The 20506-nt window shown below is 45.5% G+C and overlaps 1 protein-coding gene across 2 annotated transcripts in view; it reads left to right on the top strand.

Annotated features, from left to right (window-relative positions):
- Nucleotides 1-14043, top strand: part of ELK4 (ETS transcription factor ELK4) — a 166630-nt gene extending 152587 nt beyond the window's left edge. For both annotated transcript variants that reach the window (XM_063955143.1, XM_063955142.1), the window contains 2 exons: nt 11633-11749; nt 13201-14043. In XM_063955143.1, coding sequence (XP_063811213.1) covers nt 11633-11749; nt 13201-13314 — 231 coding nt within the window. In that variant the 3' untranslated portion in view covers nt 13315-14043. The remainder of the gene's footprint in view (nt 1-11632; nt 11750-13200) is intronic.
- The last annotated feature ends 6463 nt before the right edge of the window (nt 14044-20506 follow it).

The raw sequence follows: 20506 nt of genomic DNA, 5'->3' as shown, positions 1-20506 counted from the left end.
CATCACAGAGGAAACCCCAGTCCCTGACAGGAGGGTTCATATGTATGGGGAAAAGAAGCCGCAGGTAACTTTTCCCCCCTCACACGAGCTCAATGAGTTATGTGAAAAGGCTTGGGAATCTCCAGATAAAAAACTGCAGATTTCCAAAAAGATTGTTATGGCGTATCCTTTCCCGCCAACGGACAGGTTACGCTGGGAATCCTCCCCTAGGGTGGACAAAGCTTTGACACGCTTATCCAAGAAGGTAGCCCTGCCGTCACAGGATACGGCTACCCTCAAAGATGCTGCGGATAGAAAACAGGGGGTTACCCTGAAGTCCATTTATACACATTCAGGTACCTTACTGAGGCCGGCAATCGCGTCGGCTTGGGTGTGTAGTGCTGTAGCAGCATGGACGGATACCTTATCTGGGGAACTTGATACCTTAGACAAGGATACTATATTAATGACCCTGGGGCATATTAAAGATGCTGTCCTTTATATGAGAGATGCTCAGAGAGACATTAGCCTACTAGGTTCTAGAATAAATGCTATGTCGATTTCTGCCAGAAGGGTCCTGTGGACTCTGCAATGGACAGGTGATGCCGACTCAAAAAGGCACATGGAGGTTTTACATTACAAGGGTGAGGAATTGTTTGGGGAAGGTCTCTCGGACCTGGTCTCCACAGCTACGGCTGGGAAGTGAAATTTTTTGCCATATGTTTCCTCACAACCTAAGAAAGCACCGTATTACCAAATGCAGTCCTTTTGATCACAGAAAAACAAGGAAGTCCGAGGTGCGTCCTTTCTTGCCAGAGGCAGGGGCAGAGGAAAGAAGCTGCACAACACAGCTAGTTCCCAGGAACAGAAGTCTTCCCCGGCTTCCACTAAATCCACCGCATGACGCTGGGGCTCCACAGGCGGAGCTAGGCCCGGTGGGGGCGCGTCTCCGAAATTTCAGCCACAAGTGGGTTCACTCCCAGTGGGATCCCTGGGCAATAGATATTGTGTCTCAGGGATACAAGCTGGAATTCGAAGAGATGCCCCCTCACCGATACCTCAAGTCGGCCCTGCCAGCTTCCCCCTTAGAGAGGGAAATAGTGTTAACTGCAATTCACAAATTGTATCTTCAACAGGTGGTGGTCAAGGTTCCCCTCCTTCAACAAGGAAAGGGTTATTATTCGACCATGTTTGTGGTACCAAAACCGGACGGTTCGGTTAGACCCATATTGAATTTAAAATCCCTGAACATGTACCTAAAAAGGTTCCGGTTCAAGATGGAATCACTGAGAGCAGTCATTGCAAGCCTGGAAGGGGAGGATTTTATGGTGTCTCTGGACATAAAGGATGCATACCTTCATGTCCCCATTTATCCACCTCATCAGGCGTACCTCAGATTTGTGGTACAGGATTGTCATTACCAATTTCAGACGTTGTCGTTTGGTCTTTCCACGGCTCCGAGAATATTTACCAAGGTAATGGCGGAAATGATGGTACTCCTGCGGAAGCAAGGGGTCACAATTATCCCATACTTGGACGATCTCCTCATAAAAGCGAGGTCAAGAGAGCAGTTGCTGATCAGCGTAGAACGTTCTCTGGAAGTGTTAAGGCAACACGGCTGGATTCTGAATATTCCAAAGTCGCAGTTGGTTCCTACGACTCGTCTGCCTTTCCTGGGCATGATTCTGGACACAGGCCAGAAAAGGGTTTATCTCCCGACAGAGAAGGTTCAGGAACTCATGACACTGGTCAGGGACCTATTAAAACCAAAACAGGTGTTAGTGCATCACTGCACTCGAGTCCTGGGAAAGATGGTGGCATCATTCGAGGCCATTCCCTTCGGCAGGTTCCATGCGAGGACCTTTCAATGGGACTTACTGGACAAATGGTCCGGATCACATCTTCAGATGCATCGGTTAATCACCCTATCCCCCAGGGCCAGGGTGTCTCTCCTGTGGTGGCTGCAGAGTGCTCACCTTCTCGAGGGCCGCAGATTCGGCATTCAGGACTGGGTCCTGGTGACCACGGATGCAAGCCTCCGAGGGTGGGGAGCAGTCACACAGGGAAGAAATTTCCAAGGTCTGTGGTCATGTCAGGAGACTTGCCTTCACATCAACATCCTGGAACTAAGGGCCATTTACAACGCCCTACGTCAAGCAGAGACCCTGCTTCGCGGTCAACCAGTTCTGATTCAGTCGGACAACATCACCACTGTGGCTCATGTAAACCGACAAGGCGGCACAAGGAGCAGGGTGGCGATGGCGGAAGCCACCAGAATTCTTCGCTGGGCGGAGAATCATGTAAGCGCACTGTCAGCAGTATTCATCCCGGGGGTAGACAACTGGGAAGCAGACTTCCTCAGCAGGCACGACCTCCACCCGGGGGAGTGGGGACTTCATCAAGAAGTCTTTGCACAGGTTGCAAGTTGGTGGGAACTGCCACAGGTGGACATGATGGCATCCCGCCTCAACAAGAAACTACAGAGGTATTGCGCCAGGTCAAGACACCCTCAGGCGATAGCTGTAGACGCCCTGGTGACACCGTGGGTGTTCCAATCGGTCTATGTATTTCCTCCTCTTCCTCTCATACCCAAGGTGTTGAGAATCATAAGAAAAAGAGGAGTGAAAACAATACTCATTGTTCCGGATTGGCCAAGAAGGACTTGGTATCCAGATCTGCAAGAAATGCTCACAGAGGACCCGTGGCCTCTTCCTCTAAGACAGGACTTGTTGCAACAAGGGCCCTGTCTTCCAAGACTTACCGCGGCTGCGTTTGACGGCATGGCGGTTGAACGCCGGATCCTAGCGGAAAAAGGCATTCCAGATGAGGTCATTCCTACGCTGATAAAGGCTAGGAAGGACGTGACCGCTCAACATTATCACCGTATATGGCGAATATATGTTGCTTGGTGTGAGGCCAGGAATGCCCCTACGGAGGAATTCCAGCTGGGCCGTTTCCTTCACTTCCTAGAGTCAGGAGTGACTTTGGGCCTAAAATTGGGTTCCATTAAGGTCCAGATTTCGGCCCTATCCATTTTCTTTCAAAAAGAGCTGGCTTCTCTACCTGAAGTTCAGACGTTTGTGAAGGGAGTGCTGTGTATTCAGCCCCCTTTTGTGCCCCCGTGGCACCTTGGGATCTTAACGTGGTGTTGAGTTTCCTGAAATCCCACTGGTTTGAACCACTCAAAACGGTGGAATTTAAATATCTCACGTGGAAGGTGGTCATGCTACTAGCATTGGCTTCGGCTAGGCGTGTGTCAGAATTAGCGGCTTTGTCACATAAAAGCCCCTATCTGGTTTTCCATGCGGATAGAGCAGAGTTGCGGACCCGTCCACAATTTCTGCCAAAAGTGGTTTCATCCTTTCATATAAACCAACCTATTGTGGTGCCTGTGGCTACTACTGACTTGGAGGATTCCGAATTACTTGATGTGGTCAGGGCTTTGAAGATTTATGTAGCCAGAATGGCTAGGGTCAGGAAAACAGAATCTTTGTTTATCCTGTATGCTTCCAACAAGCTTGGTGCTCCTGCTTCAAAGCAAGCTATTGCTCGCTGGATCTGTAACACGATTCAGCAGGCTCATTCTGCGGCTGGATTGCCGCTGCCAAAATCAGTTAAGGCCCATTCCACTAGGAAGGTGGGCTCTTCTTGGGCGGCTGCCCGAGGGGTCTCGGCATTACAGCTGTGCCGAGCGGCTACTTGGTCAGGTTCAAACACTTTTGCAAAGCTCTACAAGTTTGATACCCTGGCTGAGGAGGACCTTGTGTTGGCTCATTTGGTGCAGCAGAGTCATCTGCACTCTACCGCCCGTTTGGGAGCTTTGGTATAATCCCCATGGTCCTTACGGAGTCCCCAGCATCCACTAGGACGTTAGAGAAAATAAGATTTTACTTACCGGTAAATCTATTTCTCGTAGTCCATGGTGGTTGCTGGGCGCCCGTCCCAAGTGCGGACTTCTTCTGCAATACTTGTATATAGTTATTGCTGCAATAAGGGCTATGTTATGGTTGCATCAGGGTTGAATTGATGCTCTGTTGTTGTTCATACTGTTGACTGGGTAAGTTTATCACAAGTTATACGGTGTGATTGGTGTGGCTGGTATGAGTCTTGCCCTGGATTTCCAAAATCCTTTCCTTGTACTGTCAGCTCTTCCGGGCACAGTTTCTCTAACTGAGGTCTGGAGGAGGGACATAGAGGGAGGAGCCAGAGCACACCAGAGTCTAAATTCTTTCTTAAAGTGCCCATGTCTCCTGCAGAGCCCGTCTATTCCCCATGGTCCTTACGGAGTCCCCAGCATCCACTACGGACTACGAGAAATAGATTTACCGGTAAGTAAAATCTTATTTTAGCACGTAAAGCCACTATTCAGTTGTCCAGAAAACATTGCTGGTGATAATTCTCTATAGGTTTAACGCAAATTTCTTTCACCACCTCCTGAGCAGGTGAAAAGTTGTGGAAAATCCCTATTTTAAGGTAAAAATGTTGGGATTGGGTCCAGAACATCTAGGACACCCCCTTAATGACTAATTAGGCACATGAAAGTGTTTAATTATTTCTCTATCGTCCTAGTGGATGCTGGGGTTCCTGAAAGGACCATGGGGAATAGCGGCTCCGCAGGAGACAGGGCACAAAAAGTAAAGCTTTAGGATCAGGTGGTGTGCACTGGCTCCTCCCCCTATGACCCTCCTCCAAGCCTCAGTTAGATTTTTGTGCCCGGCCGAGAAGGGTGCAATCTAGGTGGCTCTCCTAAAGAGCTGCTTAGAAAAGTTTAGCTTAGGTTTTTTATTTTACAGTGAGTCCTGCTGGCAACAGGATCACTGCAACGAGGGACTTGGGGGAGAAGAAGTGAACTCACCTGCGTGCAGGATGGATTGGCTTCTTTGGCTACTGGACATTAGCTCCAGAGGGACGATCACAGGTACAGCCTGGATGGTCACCGGAGCCTCGCCGCCGGCCCCCTTGCAGATGCTGAAACAAGAAGAAGGTCCAGAATCGGCGGCATGAAGACTCCTCAGTCTTCTTAAGGTAGCGCACAGCACTGCAGCTGTGCGCCATTTCCTCTCAGCACACTTCACACGGCAGTCACTGAGGGTGCAGGGCGCTGGAAGGGGGGCGCCCTGGGAGGCAATGAAAACCTATTTTTGGCTAAAAATACCTCGCATATAGCCTCCGGGGGCTATATGGAGATATTTAACCCCTGCCAGAATCCGTTAAGAGCGGGAGACGAGGCCGCCGAAAAAGGGGCGGGGCCTATCTCCTCAGCACACAGCGCCATTTTCCCTCACAGAAAGGCTGGAGGGAAGGCTCCCAGGCTCTCCCCTGCACTGCACTACAGAAACAGGGTTAAAACAGAGAGGGGGGGCACTAATTTGGCGTTAGAAATATATAAAAAAGATGCTATAAGGGAAAACACTTATATAAGGTTGTCCCTATATAATTATAGCGTTTTTGGTGTGTGCTGGCAAACTCTCCCTCTGTCTCTCCAAAGGGCTAGTAGGTCCTGTCCTCTATCAGAGCATTCCCTGTGTGTGTGCTGTGTGTCGGTACGTGTGTGTCGACATGTATGAGGACGATGTTGGTGAGGAGGCGGAGCAATTGCCTGTAATGGTGATGTCACTCTCTAGGGAGTCGACACCGGAATGGATGGCTTATTTAGGGAATTACGTGATAATGTCAACACGCGGCAAGGTCGGTTGACGACATGAGACGGCCGACAAACAATTAGTACCGGTCCAGACGTCTCAAAAACACCGTCAGGGGTTTTAAAACGCCCGTTTACTTTAGTCGGTCGACACAGACACAGACAGGGACACTGAATCCAGTGTCGACGGTGAATAAACAAACGTATTCCTTATTAGGGCCACACGTTAAGGGCAATGAAGGAGGTGTTACATATTTCTGATACTACAAGTACCACAAAAGAGGGTATTATGTGGGATGTGAAAAAACTACCGTAGTTTTTCCTGAATCAGATAAATTAAATGAAGTGTGTGATGATGCGTGGGTTCCCCCCGATAGAAAATATGGGCGGTATACCCTTTCCCGCCAGAAGTTAGGGCGCGTTGGGAAACACCCCTTAGGGTGGATAAGGCGCTCACACGCTTATCAGAACAAGTGGCGGTACCGTCTATAGATAGGGCCGTCCTCAAGGAGCCAGCTGACAGGAGGCTGGAAAATATAAAAAGTATATACACACATACTGGTGTTATACTGCGACCAGCGATCGCCTCAGCCTGGATGTGCAGAGCTGGGGTGGCTTGGTCGGATTCCCTGACTAAAAATATTGATACCCTTGACAGGGACAGTATTTTATTGACTATAGAGCATTTAAAGGATGCATTTCTATATATGCGAGATGCACAGAGGGATATTTGCACTCTGGCATCAAGAGTAAGTGCGATGTCCATATCTGCCAGAAGATGTTTATGGACACGACAGTGGTCAGGTGATGCAGATTCCAAACGGCACAAAGGTGTATTGCCGTATAAAGGAAGAGGAGTTATTTGGGGTCGGTCCATCGGACCTGGTGGCCACGGCAACTGCTGGAAAATCCACCGTTTTTTACCCTAAGTCACATCTCTGCAGAAAAAGACACCGTCTTTTCAGCTTCAGTCCTTTCGTCCCTATAAGAGTCATATCTGCCCAGGGATAGAGGAAAGGGAAGAAGACTGCAGCAGGCAGCCCATTCCCAGGAACAGAAGCGTTCCACCGCTTCTGACAAGCTCTCAGCATGACGCTGAGACCGTACAGGACCCCTGGATCCTACAAGTAGTATCCCAGGGGTACAGATTGGAATGTCGAGACGTTTCCCCTGCGCAGGCTCCTGAAGTCTGCTTTACCAAGGTCTCCCTCCGACAAGGAGGCAGTATCGGAAACAATTCACGAGCTGTATTCCCAGCAGGTGAAAATTAAATTACCCCTCCTACAACAAGAAAAGGGGTATTATTCCACACTATATTGTGGTACTGAAGCCAGAAGGCTAGGTGAGACCTATTCTAAATCTAAAAAAATTTGAACACTTACAAAGGTTCAAATCAAGATGGAGTCACTCAGAGCAGTGATAACGAACCGGGAAGAAGGGGACTATATGGTGTCCCGAGACATCAGGGATGCTTACCTCCATGTCCCAAATTTGCCCTTATCACTAAGGGTACCTCAGGTTCGTGGTACAGAACTGTCACTATCAGTTTCAGACGCTGCCGTTTGGATTGTCCACGGCACCCCGGGTCTTTACCAAGGTAATGGCCGAAATGATGGTTCTTCTTCGAAGAAAAGGCGTCTTAATTATCCCTTACTTGGACGATCTCCTGATAAGGGCAAAGTCCAGGGAACAGTTGGAGGTCGGAGTAGCACTATCTCGGATACTGTTACAACAGCAGGGGTGGATTCTAAATATTCCAAAATCGCAGCTGATCCCGACAACAAGTCTCCTGTGCTTAGGGATGATTCTGGACACAGTCCAGAAAAAGGTGTTTCTCCCGGAAGAGAAAGCCAGGGAGTTATCCGAGCTAGTCAGGAACCTCCTAAAATCAGTGCATCATTGCACAAGGGCCATGGTAAAAAAAATGGTGACTTCCTTCGAAGCAATTCCAGTCGGCAGATTTCATGCAAGAACTTTTCAGTGGGATCTGCTGGACAAATGGTCCGGATCGCATCTTCAGATGCATCAGCGGATAACCCTATATCCAAGGACAAGGGTGTCTCTCCTGTGGTGGTTACAGAGTGCTCATCTTCTAGAGGGCCGCAGATTCGGCATTCAGTTTTGGATGTTGGTGACCACGGAGGCCAGCCCGAGAGGCTGGGGAGCAGTCACACAAGGAAAAAATTTCCAGGGAGTGTGATCAAGTCTGGAGACTTTTCTCCACATAAATATAGCTAAGGGTAAATTTATAATGCTCTAAGCTTAGCAAGACCTCTGCTTCAAGGTCAGCCGGTATTGATCCAGTGGGATAAAACATCACGGCAGTCGCCCACGTAAATAGACAGGGCGGCAAAAGAAGCAGGAGGGCAGTGGCAAAAACTGCAAGGACTTTTCGCTGGGCGGAAAATCATGTGATAGCACTGTCAGCAGTGTTTCATTCCGGGAATGGAAACTGGGAAGCAGACTTCCTCAGTAGGCACGACCTCCACCCGGCAGAGTGGGAACTTCATGGGGAAGTTTTCCACATGATTGTAAACCGTTGGGAATTACCAAAGGTGGACATGATGGCGTCCCGTCTGAACAAAAAACGGGACAGGTATTGCGCCAGGTTAAGAGACCCTCAGGCAATAGCTGTGGACGTTCTGGTAACACCATGGGTGTACCAGTCGGTGTATGTGTTCCATCCTCTGCTTTTCATACCTAAGGTACTGAGAATTATAAGACGTAGAGGAGTAAGAACTATACTCATGGCTCCGGATTGGCCAAGAAGGACTTGGTACCCGGAACTTCAAGAGATGCTCACAGAGGACTTATGGCCTCTGCCGCTAAGAAGGGACTTGTTTCAGCAAGTACCATGTCTGTTCCAAGACTTACCGCAGCTGCGTTTGACGGCATGGCGGTGGAACGCCGGATCCTAAGGGAAAAGGCATTCAGGAAGAGGTCATTCCTACCCTGGTCAAAGCCAGAAAGGAGGTGACCGCACAACATTATCACCACATGTGGCGAAAATATGTTGCGTGGTGTGAGGCCAGGAAGGCCCCACGAAGAAATTTCAACTCGGTCGATTCCTGCATTTCCTGCAAACAGGAGAGTCTATGGGCCTCAAATTGGGGTCCATTAAGGTTCAAATTTCGGCCCTGTCGATTTTTCTTCCAGAAAGAATTGGCTTCAGTTCCTGAAGTCCAGAAGTTTGTCAAGGGAGTATTGCATATACAACCCCCTTTTGTGCCTCCAGTGGCACTATGGGATCTCAACGTAGTTCTGGGATTCCTCAAAACACATTGGTTTAAAACCAGTCAAATCTGTGGATTTGAAGCATCTCACATGAAAAGTGAACATGCTCTTGGACCTGGCCTGGACCAGGCGAGTGTCAAATTGGTGGTTTTTTTCTCAAAAAAGCCCATATCTGTTTGTCCATTCGGACAGGGCAGAGCTGCGGACTCGTCCCCAGTTCTCTCCCTAAGGTGGTGTCAGTGTTTCACCTGAACCAGCTTATTGTGGTGTCTTGCGCCTACTAGGGACTTGGAGGACTCCAAGTTGCTAGATGTGGTCAGGGCCCTGAAAATATAGGTTCCAGGACGGCTGGAGTCAGGAAAACTGACTTGCTGTTATCCTGTATGCACCCAACAAACTGGGTGCTCTTGCTTCTAAGCAGACTTTTGCTAGTTGGATGTGTAATACAATTCAGCTTGCACATTCTGTGGCAGGCCTGCCACAGCCAAAATATGTAAATGCCCATTCCACAAGGAAGGTGGGCTCATCTTGGGCGGCTGCCCGAGGGGTCTCGGCTTTACAACTTTGCCGAGCGGCTATTTAGTCAGGGGCAAACACGTTTGTAAAATCCTACAAATTTGATAACCTGGCTAAGGAGGACCTGGAGTTCTCTCATTCGGTGCTGCAGAGTCATCCGCACTCTCCCGCCCGTTTGGGAGCTTTGGTATAATCCCCATGGTCCTTTCAGGAACCCCAGCATCCACTAGGACGATAGAGAAAATAAGAATTTACTTACCGATAATTCTATTTCTCGGAGTCCGTAGTGGATGCTGGGCGCCCATCCCAAGTGCGGATTATCTGCAATACTTGTACATAGTTACAAAAATCGGGTTATTATTGTTGTGAGCCATCTTTCAGAGGCTCCGCTGTTATCATACTGTTAACTGGGTTCAGATCACAGGTTGTACAGTGTGATTGGTGTGGCTGGTATGAGTCTTACCCGGGATTCATAAATCCTTCCTTATTGTGTACGCTCGTCCGGGCACAGTATCCTAACTGAGGCTTGGAGGAGGGTCATAGGGGGAGGAGCCAGTGCACACCACCTGATCCTAAAGCTTTACTTTTTGTGCCCTGTCTCCTGCGGAGCCGCTATTCCCCATGGTCCTTTCAGGAACCCCAGCATCCACTACGGACTCCGAGAAATAGAATTATCGGTAAGTAAATTCTTATTTTTTAATTGGATAATAATGATGTCATTTTTGGGGTGAAAACGTACAAAATGGAAACTGGGGTAGAAGGTATGGGACAGGTGTGTTGGGGTACTTTGAGTAAGTGTTTTTAGGCTTGCAGGTGGGAGTATTTTTTTTTTAAATGGCTTTAGATGATTCAAACACTTGCTTTTCAGAATTTTTTTCACAAAAATAATGCCTATAAGAGCCATTTGAACCAATTTTAGTACCCAAATACTTTGAATATGTCCAGTTCTATACTGCTATCCTACATTATTTTGGCTTTTTTTGGGGGGTACTGGCAGATTTCCCCATTTTCACCTACACTTTTCGATTCACCGTCGTGTGAATCGCATTTTCGCACATTTGCAATTTGGATAAGTAAAAAACACACACATACTTTTTGCTGCACTTTTGATGCTATACACACTAAAATTAATCCAAGATAAATTACCGCTTTTTTGTGGACAATTGAATTCCACCTTAGACTAAATTGTACAAAGGTGAGAGGAGCTCCCTGTATTTTCTGTCAGATATCAACAATCAGCAATTTCAGTTCTACTTATTGGCTCTTTTACCATTTACAGGGAACTTTGAGCATGATCAGCAGTAAGGTTTCCCCTTTCTGTGAGACTACCTGTTATAGATATTGGACTCAATGGGGTTGATCACACATAGATTTGTTGCACAATTTCTGCTGTGACTAGGGAATCCATCCAAGTTAAATTAAGAAGGAAGACTAGTATATTAACATCGTGGGACTTATATAATATCCTGCAATATGTAGACTCGGGCGCCATGCTGGCGAGTCTGACAATATTTTTACAGCGGCAATCATTAAATGATTGCCACTTAAAAATATGGGTAGACTGGATAGAATTGTGTTTGTGCTGGCATTGCACATACATAAGCCGCTATACAGTAACATTTTCAGTGTGCTAGTTAGTAAATTCCTGGAGAACAGCTTCTTGTCTCATGCCCTCATCGCAGTTCTTTGGGTATGGTTATGAGAATTTTTTGCATTTGGATGTGACCGCTATATGAATCATTGCAAGTGACTCGCGTTACAATGCACCACACACTAAAATTCGGGTGTGGTATGTGTGACTGCCGGTCAGCATACCTTTGCCGGGATCCCGACAGCCGGTAAATTAAATGCCTATCAAATTACATACATCAGCATATCCATAAACTCTTGGGACTGCGATGAAAATAAAATAAGCTTGTGATTACAAATAATTTGGTTAAGTATAGTACATTCAAAGTAAAGTACTAAATTCTTGTTTCTAATCATGATAATGATTTTAGGGAACAATTAAAGTTGATATTCATTGAGAGAGAGCAATATACTGTAAGGAAACATAAGCTTAGGCCAAAGACTTTTGCACGCTTATGTACAGTACTTTCACCTATTTCAGCACTTTAATAGTACTTGTCACACAATACACGGCCATCATTTAGCAGCATAAATATATAAAAATGTTAGCGGTTATGTGAACTTTACTTATCATGCGTTGTGTCCTATATTTTATGGAATGACCAATATTTATCTTGTGGTTTTTTTTCACAGACCCCTATTTTACTCACCCCAAATGCCATGCTTTCCAGCATTCATTTTTGGAGCACACTGAGTCCAGTTGCTCCTCACAGCCCTGCCAGGCTGCATGGTGCAAATACACTGTTCCAGGTGAGTGAGCAGCACAAAGGATGAATGCGATATATTTGATAATAAGGAGCGCTTTATGTGTTATGTTTAACGTTTATACCTGTAAAGATTAAAAATTAGTTAAAACAAAGGATGAATGGATGGCTGTTGTATAGTGACACTGGGTGTAATTCAGACCTGATCACAGCAGCAAATTTGTTTGCAGTTGGGCAAAACCATGTGCACTGCAGGTGTGGCAGATATAACATGTGCAGACACAGTTAGATTTGGGTAGGTTATATTTCTGTGCAGGGTAAAATAACACATTTTCTGCTACGATCAGGTCTGAATACAGACATCAGGGCGTATTTATTGACAATTGCAGTCTGCCCCCTGAAATTTCCTTATTCACTGCACTAAGGAATCTTTGTTTGCCGAGCAGGGTCCCCAGTAAAGTCCCAGGCACCAGTAGGAAGTAAATGACTGCATATGCGATCACTTTTTACGTTCTGGTTTAGAGCCCAGTTACACAGCTTTTGTGTCTGCGTCCCTATCCCGAAATAATGTGCAATGGCTGACTCCATCTGAAGATGACTTTGGCTGCCAGTGCCAAACTCCGGAGTGCTTCACATTCTGGAACTTTGCAAATTTTCCATTTAAGCAGCCCACATAGAAACCTATTGAGACCTAATTTTGCGACCTAAACCATTGTGATATCTCCAATATTTGCTGCGGTCTCCTCTTACAGATATTGGGGATGCTTTTATTTTTTTGCCCATATCCTCCAAAAACGACTGTTTACAGCAGGCCTGGTTAACCTGTGGAACTAAAAGTCTCAGCATGCCCTGCCACCATTTTGCTATAAGGGAATGCTAAAAATGTGGCAGGGCATGCTGGGATGTGTAGTTTCACAATAGCTGGAGAGCCACAGGTTGGCCAGGCCTGGTTTACAGGGCATAGCCTGCAAAATAGCATTGATATATGTGCCCATAGTGCCTGATCTTCAGTAATAAATCCATAAAAGTAATTTTTAAAAGTAATTTTTAATGTTAATATGTAATTTCAATGTACACAGGGCACACTAAATTGTATGGATCTTACAGTAAATAAACTATTGCCTTCATCACTGATTATCATTATATGACAGCTGGAAACATTGCTCTCCATTGTTTGTACCTGCTTCATTTCCTTTACATTCTCTCTGGCAGCAGCATTACCTTTCCCCCCATACCCCATTATGAGTGTCACTCATGTTCTGTATGAAAGGATAGTGGCCCTTGTGATTTATTTTGGTACATTGTGTTTTTAGGGGGGAATTTAATTGCATGTGATGGTTGCGAATTGCTGTTGCTTCGGAATTTAAATACAGCAAAGTGCTGCCGTTAGGTGCGGTTGTTTCCACGCTGATTCGACTGGGCTGTTGTTTTCACGCGTAGTTGAATTCCCCCCCAATGCGATTTCCTATTTAAAAATATTTCACTTGTTTATTTTAGTTTCCTTCGGTGTATAACGGTCATATGCCGCTCACATTATCAAGCTTCGATGGTCCATCCACCCCAGGTCCTTTTACTCCTGATTTTCTGAAGTCCTTGCAGACGCACCAGTAATGGAACCGAAAGAGACGTGAAACTTTTTTATATCAACATTTCTACAGACGGCAAATACCTTTTCTCTCGCTGCAGTCTAATGTACTTTTCACCTCCATTGTATGTGATTCTAGGATTAGTCATGCAAGTATTTTATGATGTAACAAAACATAATTGTCATTAGATAATACAGTGCCCTGTTAGGAGATTAAAAGCTGGCCACAATCTTTTGCACTTGAGTAGAGTATAACAAACTATTCAAACCTCACAGAATTTGCCTTAAGTGTTCGTTGTCAGACCCTAGCCCCACCAAACAGGAGAATGGGCTGATTAGCATTTCCCCAGCTCTATCTGTAGACTATAAATTCTGCAAAGTGCACGTTTGCAAACAAAATGGGAAATTAATGTTTTGAAGAATGACCAAGCTAAAATGGAGGCAACAATTTTATCGGATGACTATGCACCTCTGCAATGGTTAATAAAATTAATAATCCTGGGATTTGAAGAATAGAATGCAATATGGAATAGCACTTATGAGAAGACTTTTGTCTAAATGAGTAGAACTGGGATTTTATTTTTACTTTTGACAGAAATGAGTACTCCGGCATAAGCCGTTATTTTTGATAATTCATTATTTTTTCCAGCAATTGACCTATATTTGATCTAACATGAGGTATTTTCTGGGATGCTTTAAAATATAAAGATGATGGGGGTAATTCCAAGTTGATCGCAGCAGGAATTTAGTTAGCAATTGGGCAAAACCATGTGCACTGCAGGGGAGGCAGATGTAACATGTGCAGAGAGAGTTAGATTTGGGTGGGTTATTTTATTTCTGTTCAGGGTAATACTGGCTGCTTTATTTTTACACTGCAAATTAGATTGCAGATTGAACACACCCCACCCAAATCTAACTCTCTCTGCACATGTTATATCTGCCTCCCCTGCAGTGCACATGGTTTTGCCCAATTGCTATCAAAATTCCTGCTGCGATCAACTTGGAATTACCCCCGATATTCAGTAAAATAATTGTTCTGCATTGAGAAGAAAGGAAGTTGCCATGTTTAGTATCCTCACGTAAAGTACTACTATATTGCTGGGAGGAAATACAAAGCACTTAGTTTGGGCTCATCGAAAGGGCAGGAGCAGGCTTCTGAGACATTATTTAAAAATGAACAATGACATTAAATACAAAGAGTGTAATTTGCTGCAGCTGATGGAACCCAAGATAACGTTGTGCAATCCAACAAATATACGAACAACTACTAGTGTGGAAATCAGTGCTAAGTATGGAGTCTTCAAGTAACTTCATTGCAGAGTTAGCTAGAGTCTGACATGAAGCAGCGTGTTAAGATGGCTTGACCTCAGAATGAGACCGAACCTGACTGTAGAATTTATACAAGGCCTGAAACCTCTCCAATCCATTCTTCATTACTAGAAGACAAATGTGCCTGTTTCAATTTTACTGCTCCAGTTTTTTTTTTTTACTGAGACCTATGCAACCATTTGTTTTCCTTTTATACAGCGGTTGGTGGTTAGATGTACATTGGATGGTTGCTTGTGACAGAGTTTAGCAAACATGATCACTAATCGCAGAGGTTTAGAAACCACTAACAAATCTGAGTGTAAAGATGTGTTCTGTAAATGTTGGAGTAGTGTATTATTTCAGTACATGTAAAACAGGAACCAAGCTTAATGACTTATATTATTGTCTGCTAGTTTTAGGTGCTACTGTAGGTGCTTCAGATTGGGTGATCTTCAGTTTGCCGGCAGCCGGGCTCCCGACGACCAGCATACCGGTGCCGGAATACCGACAGCTTTTCTCCCTCTTGGGGGTACACGACCCCCCTGGAGGGAGAATAGATAGCCTGGCGAGCGTAGCGCTCCACCCTGCCCGCAAGGGGTTCATTTGCGCTTGCCCAGCTGTCGGTATGCTGGTCGCCGGCAGCCCTGCGCCGGTATGCTGGCCGCCGGGAGCCCGACTGCCGCCATAACATACTACACCCCTTCAGATTAACAGGCTGTCAGCTGTGGATTACACAATATGGAACCACCAATATCGTCTGCATTGGTACAACATGTTTTAGTGTTAATACTAGCAGAAATAAGAAAACCTTACCAGTTGTAATGATGTACCAAAGGAAATTATACTTTCATTTTAAGTGTAAGTTAGCTAGTCCATTTCATTAATGGATAATCTATGTATCTCTGCCATATGCTTTAGCACTTTCATAGAGAGAAGACATTTTTATTGAATATTGTTTTAGCCTAGCATTTTTTTTCTTGAATACTGTGTGCACAAGCTGCAATATTTTATACAGTGTACTAATATCAGTGAGGTATTTAATTGTTCCCATGTATGCTCTTGAGGGCACAACTAATTTACCTCTAAGTGCGGTATTTGTAAATAATAGCTTAGACTTACGGTTTGGTTTAAGGAGGGCTTTTATTGTAATGGTCCATATCCCCACCCACCCTGCGTGTAAGTGTAAGCAGCCTGCTCCCAGTGTCTCCTAGTGATGACATAGGAGAGGGGTTGAAGAGTATAGTAAGCATGTCCAAGTGCGTGGACTGGAAGAATCCATTACACATCTGCATTTGTTTGAGAAATTCATTGCAATCCTGTACTGCAGCCCTCCCCCATATACCGTTTACTTCATGCAGTCTTTAGCAAAAAGATCTAGTGTTACTCATCTTGGAGGCTCATTTACTCCCAGGATAATGTATGTGCACTAGAACATAACCTTATTCTGGTTTACAATGCTGCATTCCACATGCTAAAAAAAACCATAATGTACTTTAAAAGTATATCAGGGGATTCAGTTCTCACTATGCTAACTCTGTTGATACAGTCTTCTCTGCCTCTATCTACAGTAAGTGTCATGAAACGTCCAGTTTAGCGAGACCGAATAACTTATATGTGCTTTTCTGACCGAACAGATCTTTGTTGGCAAGTGCAAATACGCCTTTCCCACAGAATGTAATCCTATAAAACAAATTATTTGGTCTTAGTTATTTAGAACCACAAATCCTGAACATAGGAGAGAGAGTACCGTGGAAGTATAGTAAATACTTTATAGATGTGTGATAGCAATTGTTTGTTTATCCTAACCTTATAAAGGGCAACAATAAGCTGATAACATTGCTATAACTGGTTTATGTGGCATTCTGCATAGGACATATACATGTACACATGCCCTCTTTAGCACAGCAATATTGAGGAATACTTTGTTCTACTGAAATTTGCGCATCACATTGGTGCTGTGTGCTAGTGGAGATCATTAAAAGGAAACCATTTAAAGCACACTAAAGCTACTTGGTAGGTAGCTACAACTAGGTATTCCAAGAAGTCTGTATCATTTTATAAGGCATGTGAGGGATTGAGGGCATGTCCTTTTACCACTTTCTTGTTAGGGGACTATTGCATGCAGCCCCAATTAGATGATTCGTTAATATAGAACAATCATTTTAAATTAGTACAGAGGGGGATGTATGACTGTGACTTCTTACTGGTACTACTACTCAATTAAAAAAAATATATTTTCTATCTCCCTTTTAAAATGACTTGCAGTACTTAAACATGTAGCACTTTTTGTATTTTTGTTTCCCCTCCTTTTTGATATATTAATGCTAATCTTAATTTTTCCTGTGTACACTGCGTACTGTACATACGACATCCAAGGACTAGTAGGTCTTTGAAACAATTGCTTCAGATGTTCTCAAATTCTAATTTCATGGAATTAATGGTGTTTTCAACCACAATGATGTAGATATGTTCTGTAGTTAACATATAGGTAAATCGTAGCAATGTTGGTCAGCATTTTCCAGTGTGCAAGTAAGGAATGACCAGCTTAGAAATGCAGTAAACAGTCACATATTGTCATGGTAGGTTTGCGCATGTCTTAATACAGTGTATTCTTGTGCATTTGTATGTCAGAGACCTTGTATAAAAATGTATTTCAGCTGAGGTATGTCATAAATGAATGTATATGAATAATGTGGTTTTCTCTAACGTCCTAAGTGGATGCTGGGGACTCCGTCAGGACCATGGGGTTTAGCGGCTCCGCAGGAGACAGGGCACAATAATAAAAGCTTTAGGATCAGGTGGTGTGCACTGGCTCCTCCCCCCTATGACCCTCCTCCAAGCCTCAGTTAGATTTTTGTGCCCGGCCGAGAAGGGTGCAATCTAGGTGGCTCTCCTGAGCTGCTTAGAATAAAAGTTTAAGTTAGGTTTTTTATTTTCAGTGAGTCCTGCTGGCAACAGGCTCACTGCTACGAGGGACTTAGGGGAGAGAAGTAAACTCACCTGCGTGCAGGATGGATTTGCTTCTTAGGCTACTGGACACCATTAGCTCCAGAGGGAGTCGGAACACAGGTCTCACCCTGGGGTTCGTCCCGGAGCCGTGCCGCCGACCCCCCTTGCAGATGCCGAAGTTGAAGAGGTCCAGAAACAGGCGGCAGAAGACTTTCAGTCTTCATAAGGTAGCGCACAGCACTGCAGCTGTGCGCCATTGTTGTCAGCACACTTCATACCAGCGGTCACTGAGGGTTCAGGGCGCTGGGGGGGGCGCCCTGGGCAGCAATGTATTATACCTTTTTTATGGCTAAAATACATCACATATAGCCCTTGAGGCTATATGGATGTATTTAACCCCTGCCAGAACTCACAAACTCCGGGAGAAGAGCCCGCCGTTTTAGGGGGCGGGGCCTATTCTCCTCAGCACACGGCGCCATTTTCCTGCTCAGCTCTGCTGTGAGGAAGGCTCCCAGGCTCTCCCCTGCACTGCACTACAGAAACAGGGTTAAAACAGAGAGGGGGGGCACTTATTTGGCGATATGATTACATATGTGAAAATGCTATAAGGGAAAACACTTGTATAAGGGGTTGTCCCTGTATAACTATAGCGTTTTTGGTGTGTGCTGGCAAACTCTCCCTCTGTCTCCCCAAAGGGCTAGTGGGGTCCTGTCCTCTATCAGAGCATTCCCTGTGTGTGTGCTGTGTGTCGGTACGTGTGTGTCGACATGTAGGAGGACGATGTTGGTGAGGAGGCGGAGCAAATTGCCTGTATTGGTGATGTCACTCTCTAGGGAGTCGACACCGGAATGGATGGCTTATTTAGGAATTACGTGATAATGTCAACACGATGCAAGGTCGTTGACGACATGAGACGGCCGGCAAACAAATTAGTACCTGTCCAGGCGTCTCAGACACCGTCAGGGGCTTGTAAAAACGCCCATTTACCTCAGTTGGTCGACACAGACACGGACACTGATTTCAGTGTCGACGGTGAAGAAACAAACGTATTTTCCTTTAGGGCCACACGTTACATGTTAAGGGCAATGAAGGAGGTGTTACATATTTCTGATACTACAAGTACCACAAATAAGGGTATTATGTAGGGTGGGAATAATCTACTTGTAGTTTTTCCTGAATCAGATAAATTAAAGTGTGTGATGATACGTGGGTTTCCTCCGATAGAAAATTATTGGAGGTATACCTTTTCCCGCCAGAAGTGAGGGCGAGTTGGGAAACACACCTTAGGGTGGACAAGGCGCTCACACGCTTATAAAAACAAGTGGCGTTACCGTCTCCAGATACGGCCGCCCTCAAAGAGCCAGCTGATAGGAAGCTGAAAAATATCCTAAAAAGTATATACACACATACTGGTGTTATACTACGACCAGCAATCGCCTCAGCCTGGATGTGCAGCGCTGGGGGGGCTTGGTCGGATTTCCTGACGGAAAATATTGATACCCTTGACAGGAACAATATTTTATTGACTATAGAGCATTTTAAGGATGCATTTCTATATATGCGAGATGCGCAGAGGGATATTTGCATTCTGGCATCAAGAGTAGATGTGATGTCCATATCTGCCAGACGATGTTTATAGACACGACAGTGGTCAGGTGATGCAGATTCCAGACGGCACATGGAAGTATTGCCGTATAAAGGGGCGGTCCATCGGACCTGGTGGCCATGGCAACAGCTGGAAAATCCACTTTTGTTACCCCAAGTCACATCTCAGCAGAAAAGGACACAGTCTTTTCAGTCTCAGTCCTTTCGTACCCATAAAGGCAGGCGGGCAAAAGGCCAGTCATATCTGCCCAGGGTTAGAGGAAAGGGAAGAAAACTGCAGCAGGCAGCCCATTCCCAGGAACAGAAGTCCTCCACAGCTTCTGCCAAGTCCGCAGCATGACGCTGGGGCCATACAAGCGGACTCAGGTGCGGTGGGGGGTCATCTCAAGAGTTTCAGCACGCAGTGGGCTCACTCGCAAGTGGACTCCTGGATCCTACACGTAGTATCCCAGGTGTACATTGGAAATTCGAGACGTCTTCCCCTCACAAGTTCCTGAAGTCTGCTTTACCAACGTCTCCCTCCGACAGGGAGGCAGTATTGGGAAAAAATTCACAGGCTGTATTCCCAGCAGGTGATAATCAAAGTACCCCTCCTACAACAAGGGAAGGGGTATTATTCCACACTATATTGTGGTACTGAAGCCAAACGGCTCGGTGAGATCTAAAAGATTTGAACAATTACATACAAGGGTTCAAATCAAGATGGAGTCACTCAGAGCAGTGATAGCGAACCAGGACGATATGGTGTCACTGGATATCAGGGACGCTTACCTACATGTCCAAATTTTGCCCTTCTCACCAAGGGTATCTCAGGTTCGTGGTACAGAACTGTCACTATCAGTTCAGAAGCTGCCGTTTGGATTGTCCACGGCACCCCGGGTCTTTACCATGGTAATGGCCGAAATGATGATTCTTCCTAAAAGAAATATGGACGCTTTCCTGATAAGGGCAAGGTCCAGAGAACAGTTGGCGGTCGGAGTAGCACTATCTCAAGTAGTTCTACGACAGCACGAGTGGATTCTAAATATTCCAAAATCGCAGCTTTTTCCGACGACACGTCTAATGTTCCTAGGAATGATTCTGGACACAGTCCAGAAAAGGATGTTTTCTCCCGGAGAAGAAGGCCAGGGAGTTATCCGAGCTAGTCAGGAACCTCCTAAAACCAGGAAAAGTATCAGTGCATCATTGCACAAGGGTCCTGTGAAAAATGGTGGTTTCTTACAAAGCGATCCCATTCGGTAGATTTCACGCAAGAACCTTTCAGTGGAATCTGCTGGGAAAATGGTCCGGATCGCATCTTCAGATGCATCAGCGGATAACCCTGTCTCCAAGGACAAGGGTGTTTTCTTCTGCGGT

Source organism: Pseudophryne corroboree, chromosome 2 (assembly GCF_028390025.1).
Source record: "Pseudophryne corroboree isolate aPseCor3 chromosome 2, aPseCor3.hap2, whole genome shotgun sequence".
In the NCBI taxonomy this organism is placed as follows: domain Eukaryota; kingdom Metazoa; phylum Chordata; class Amphibia; order Anura; family Myobatrachidae; genus Pseudophryne; species Pseudophryne corroboree.
The sequence above is the reverse complement of the archived record's forward strand: the minus strand, read 5'-3'. Positions and strand labels throughout refer to the sequence as shown.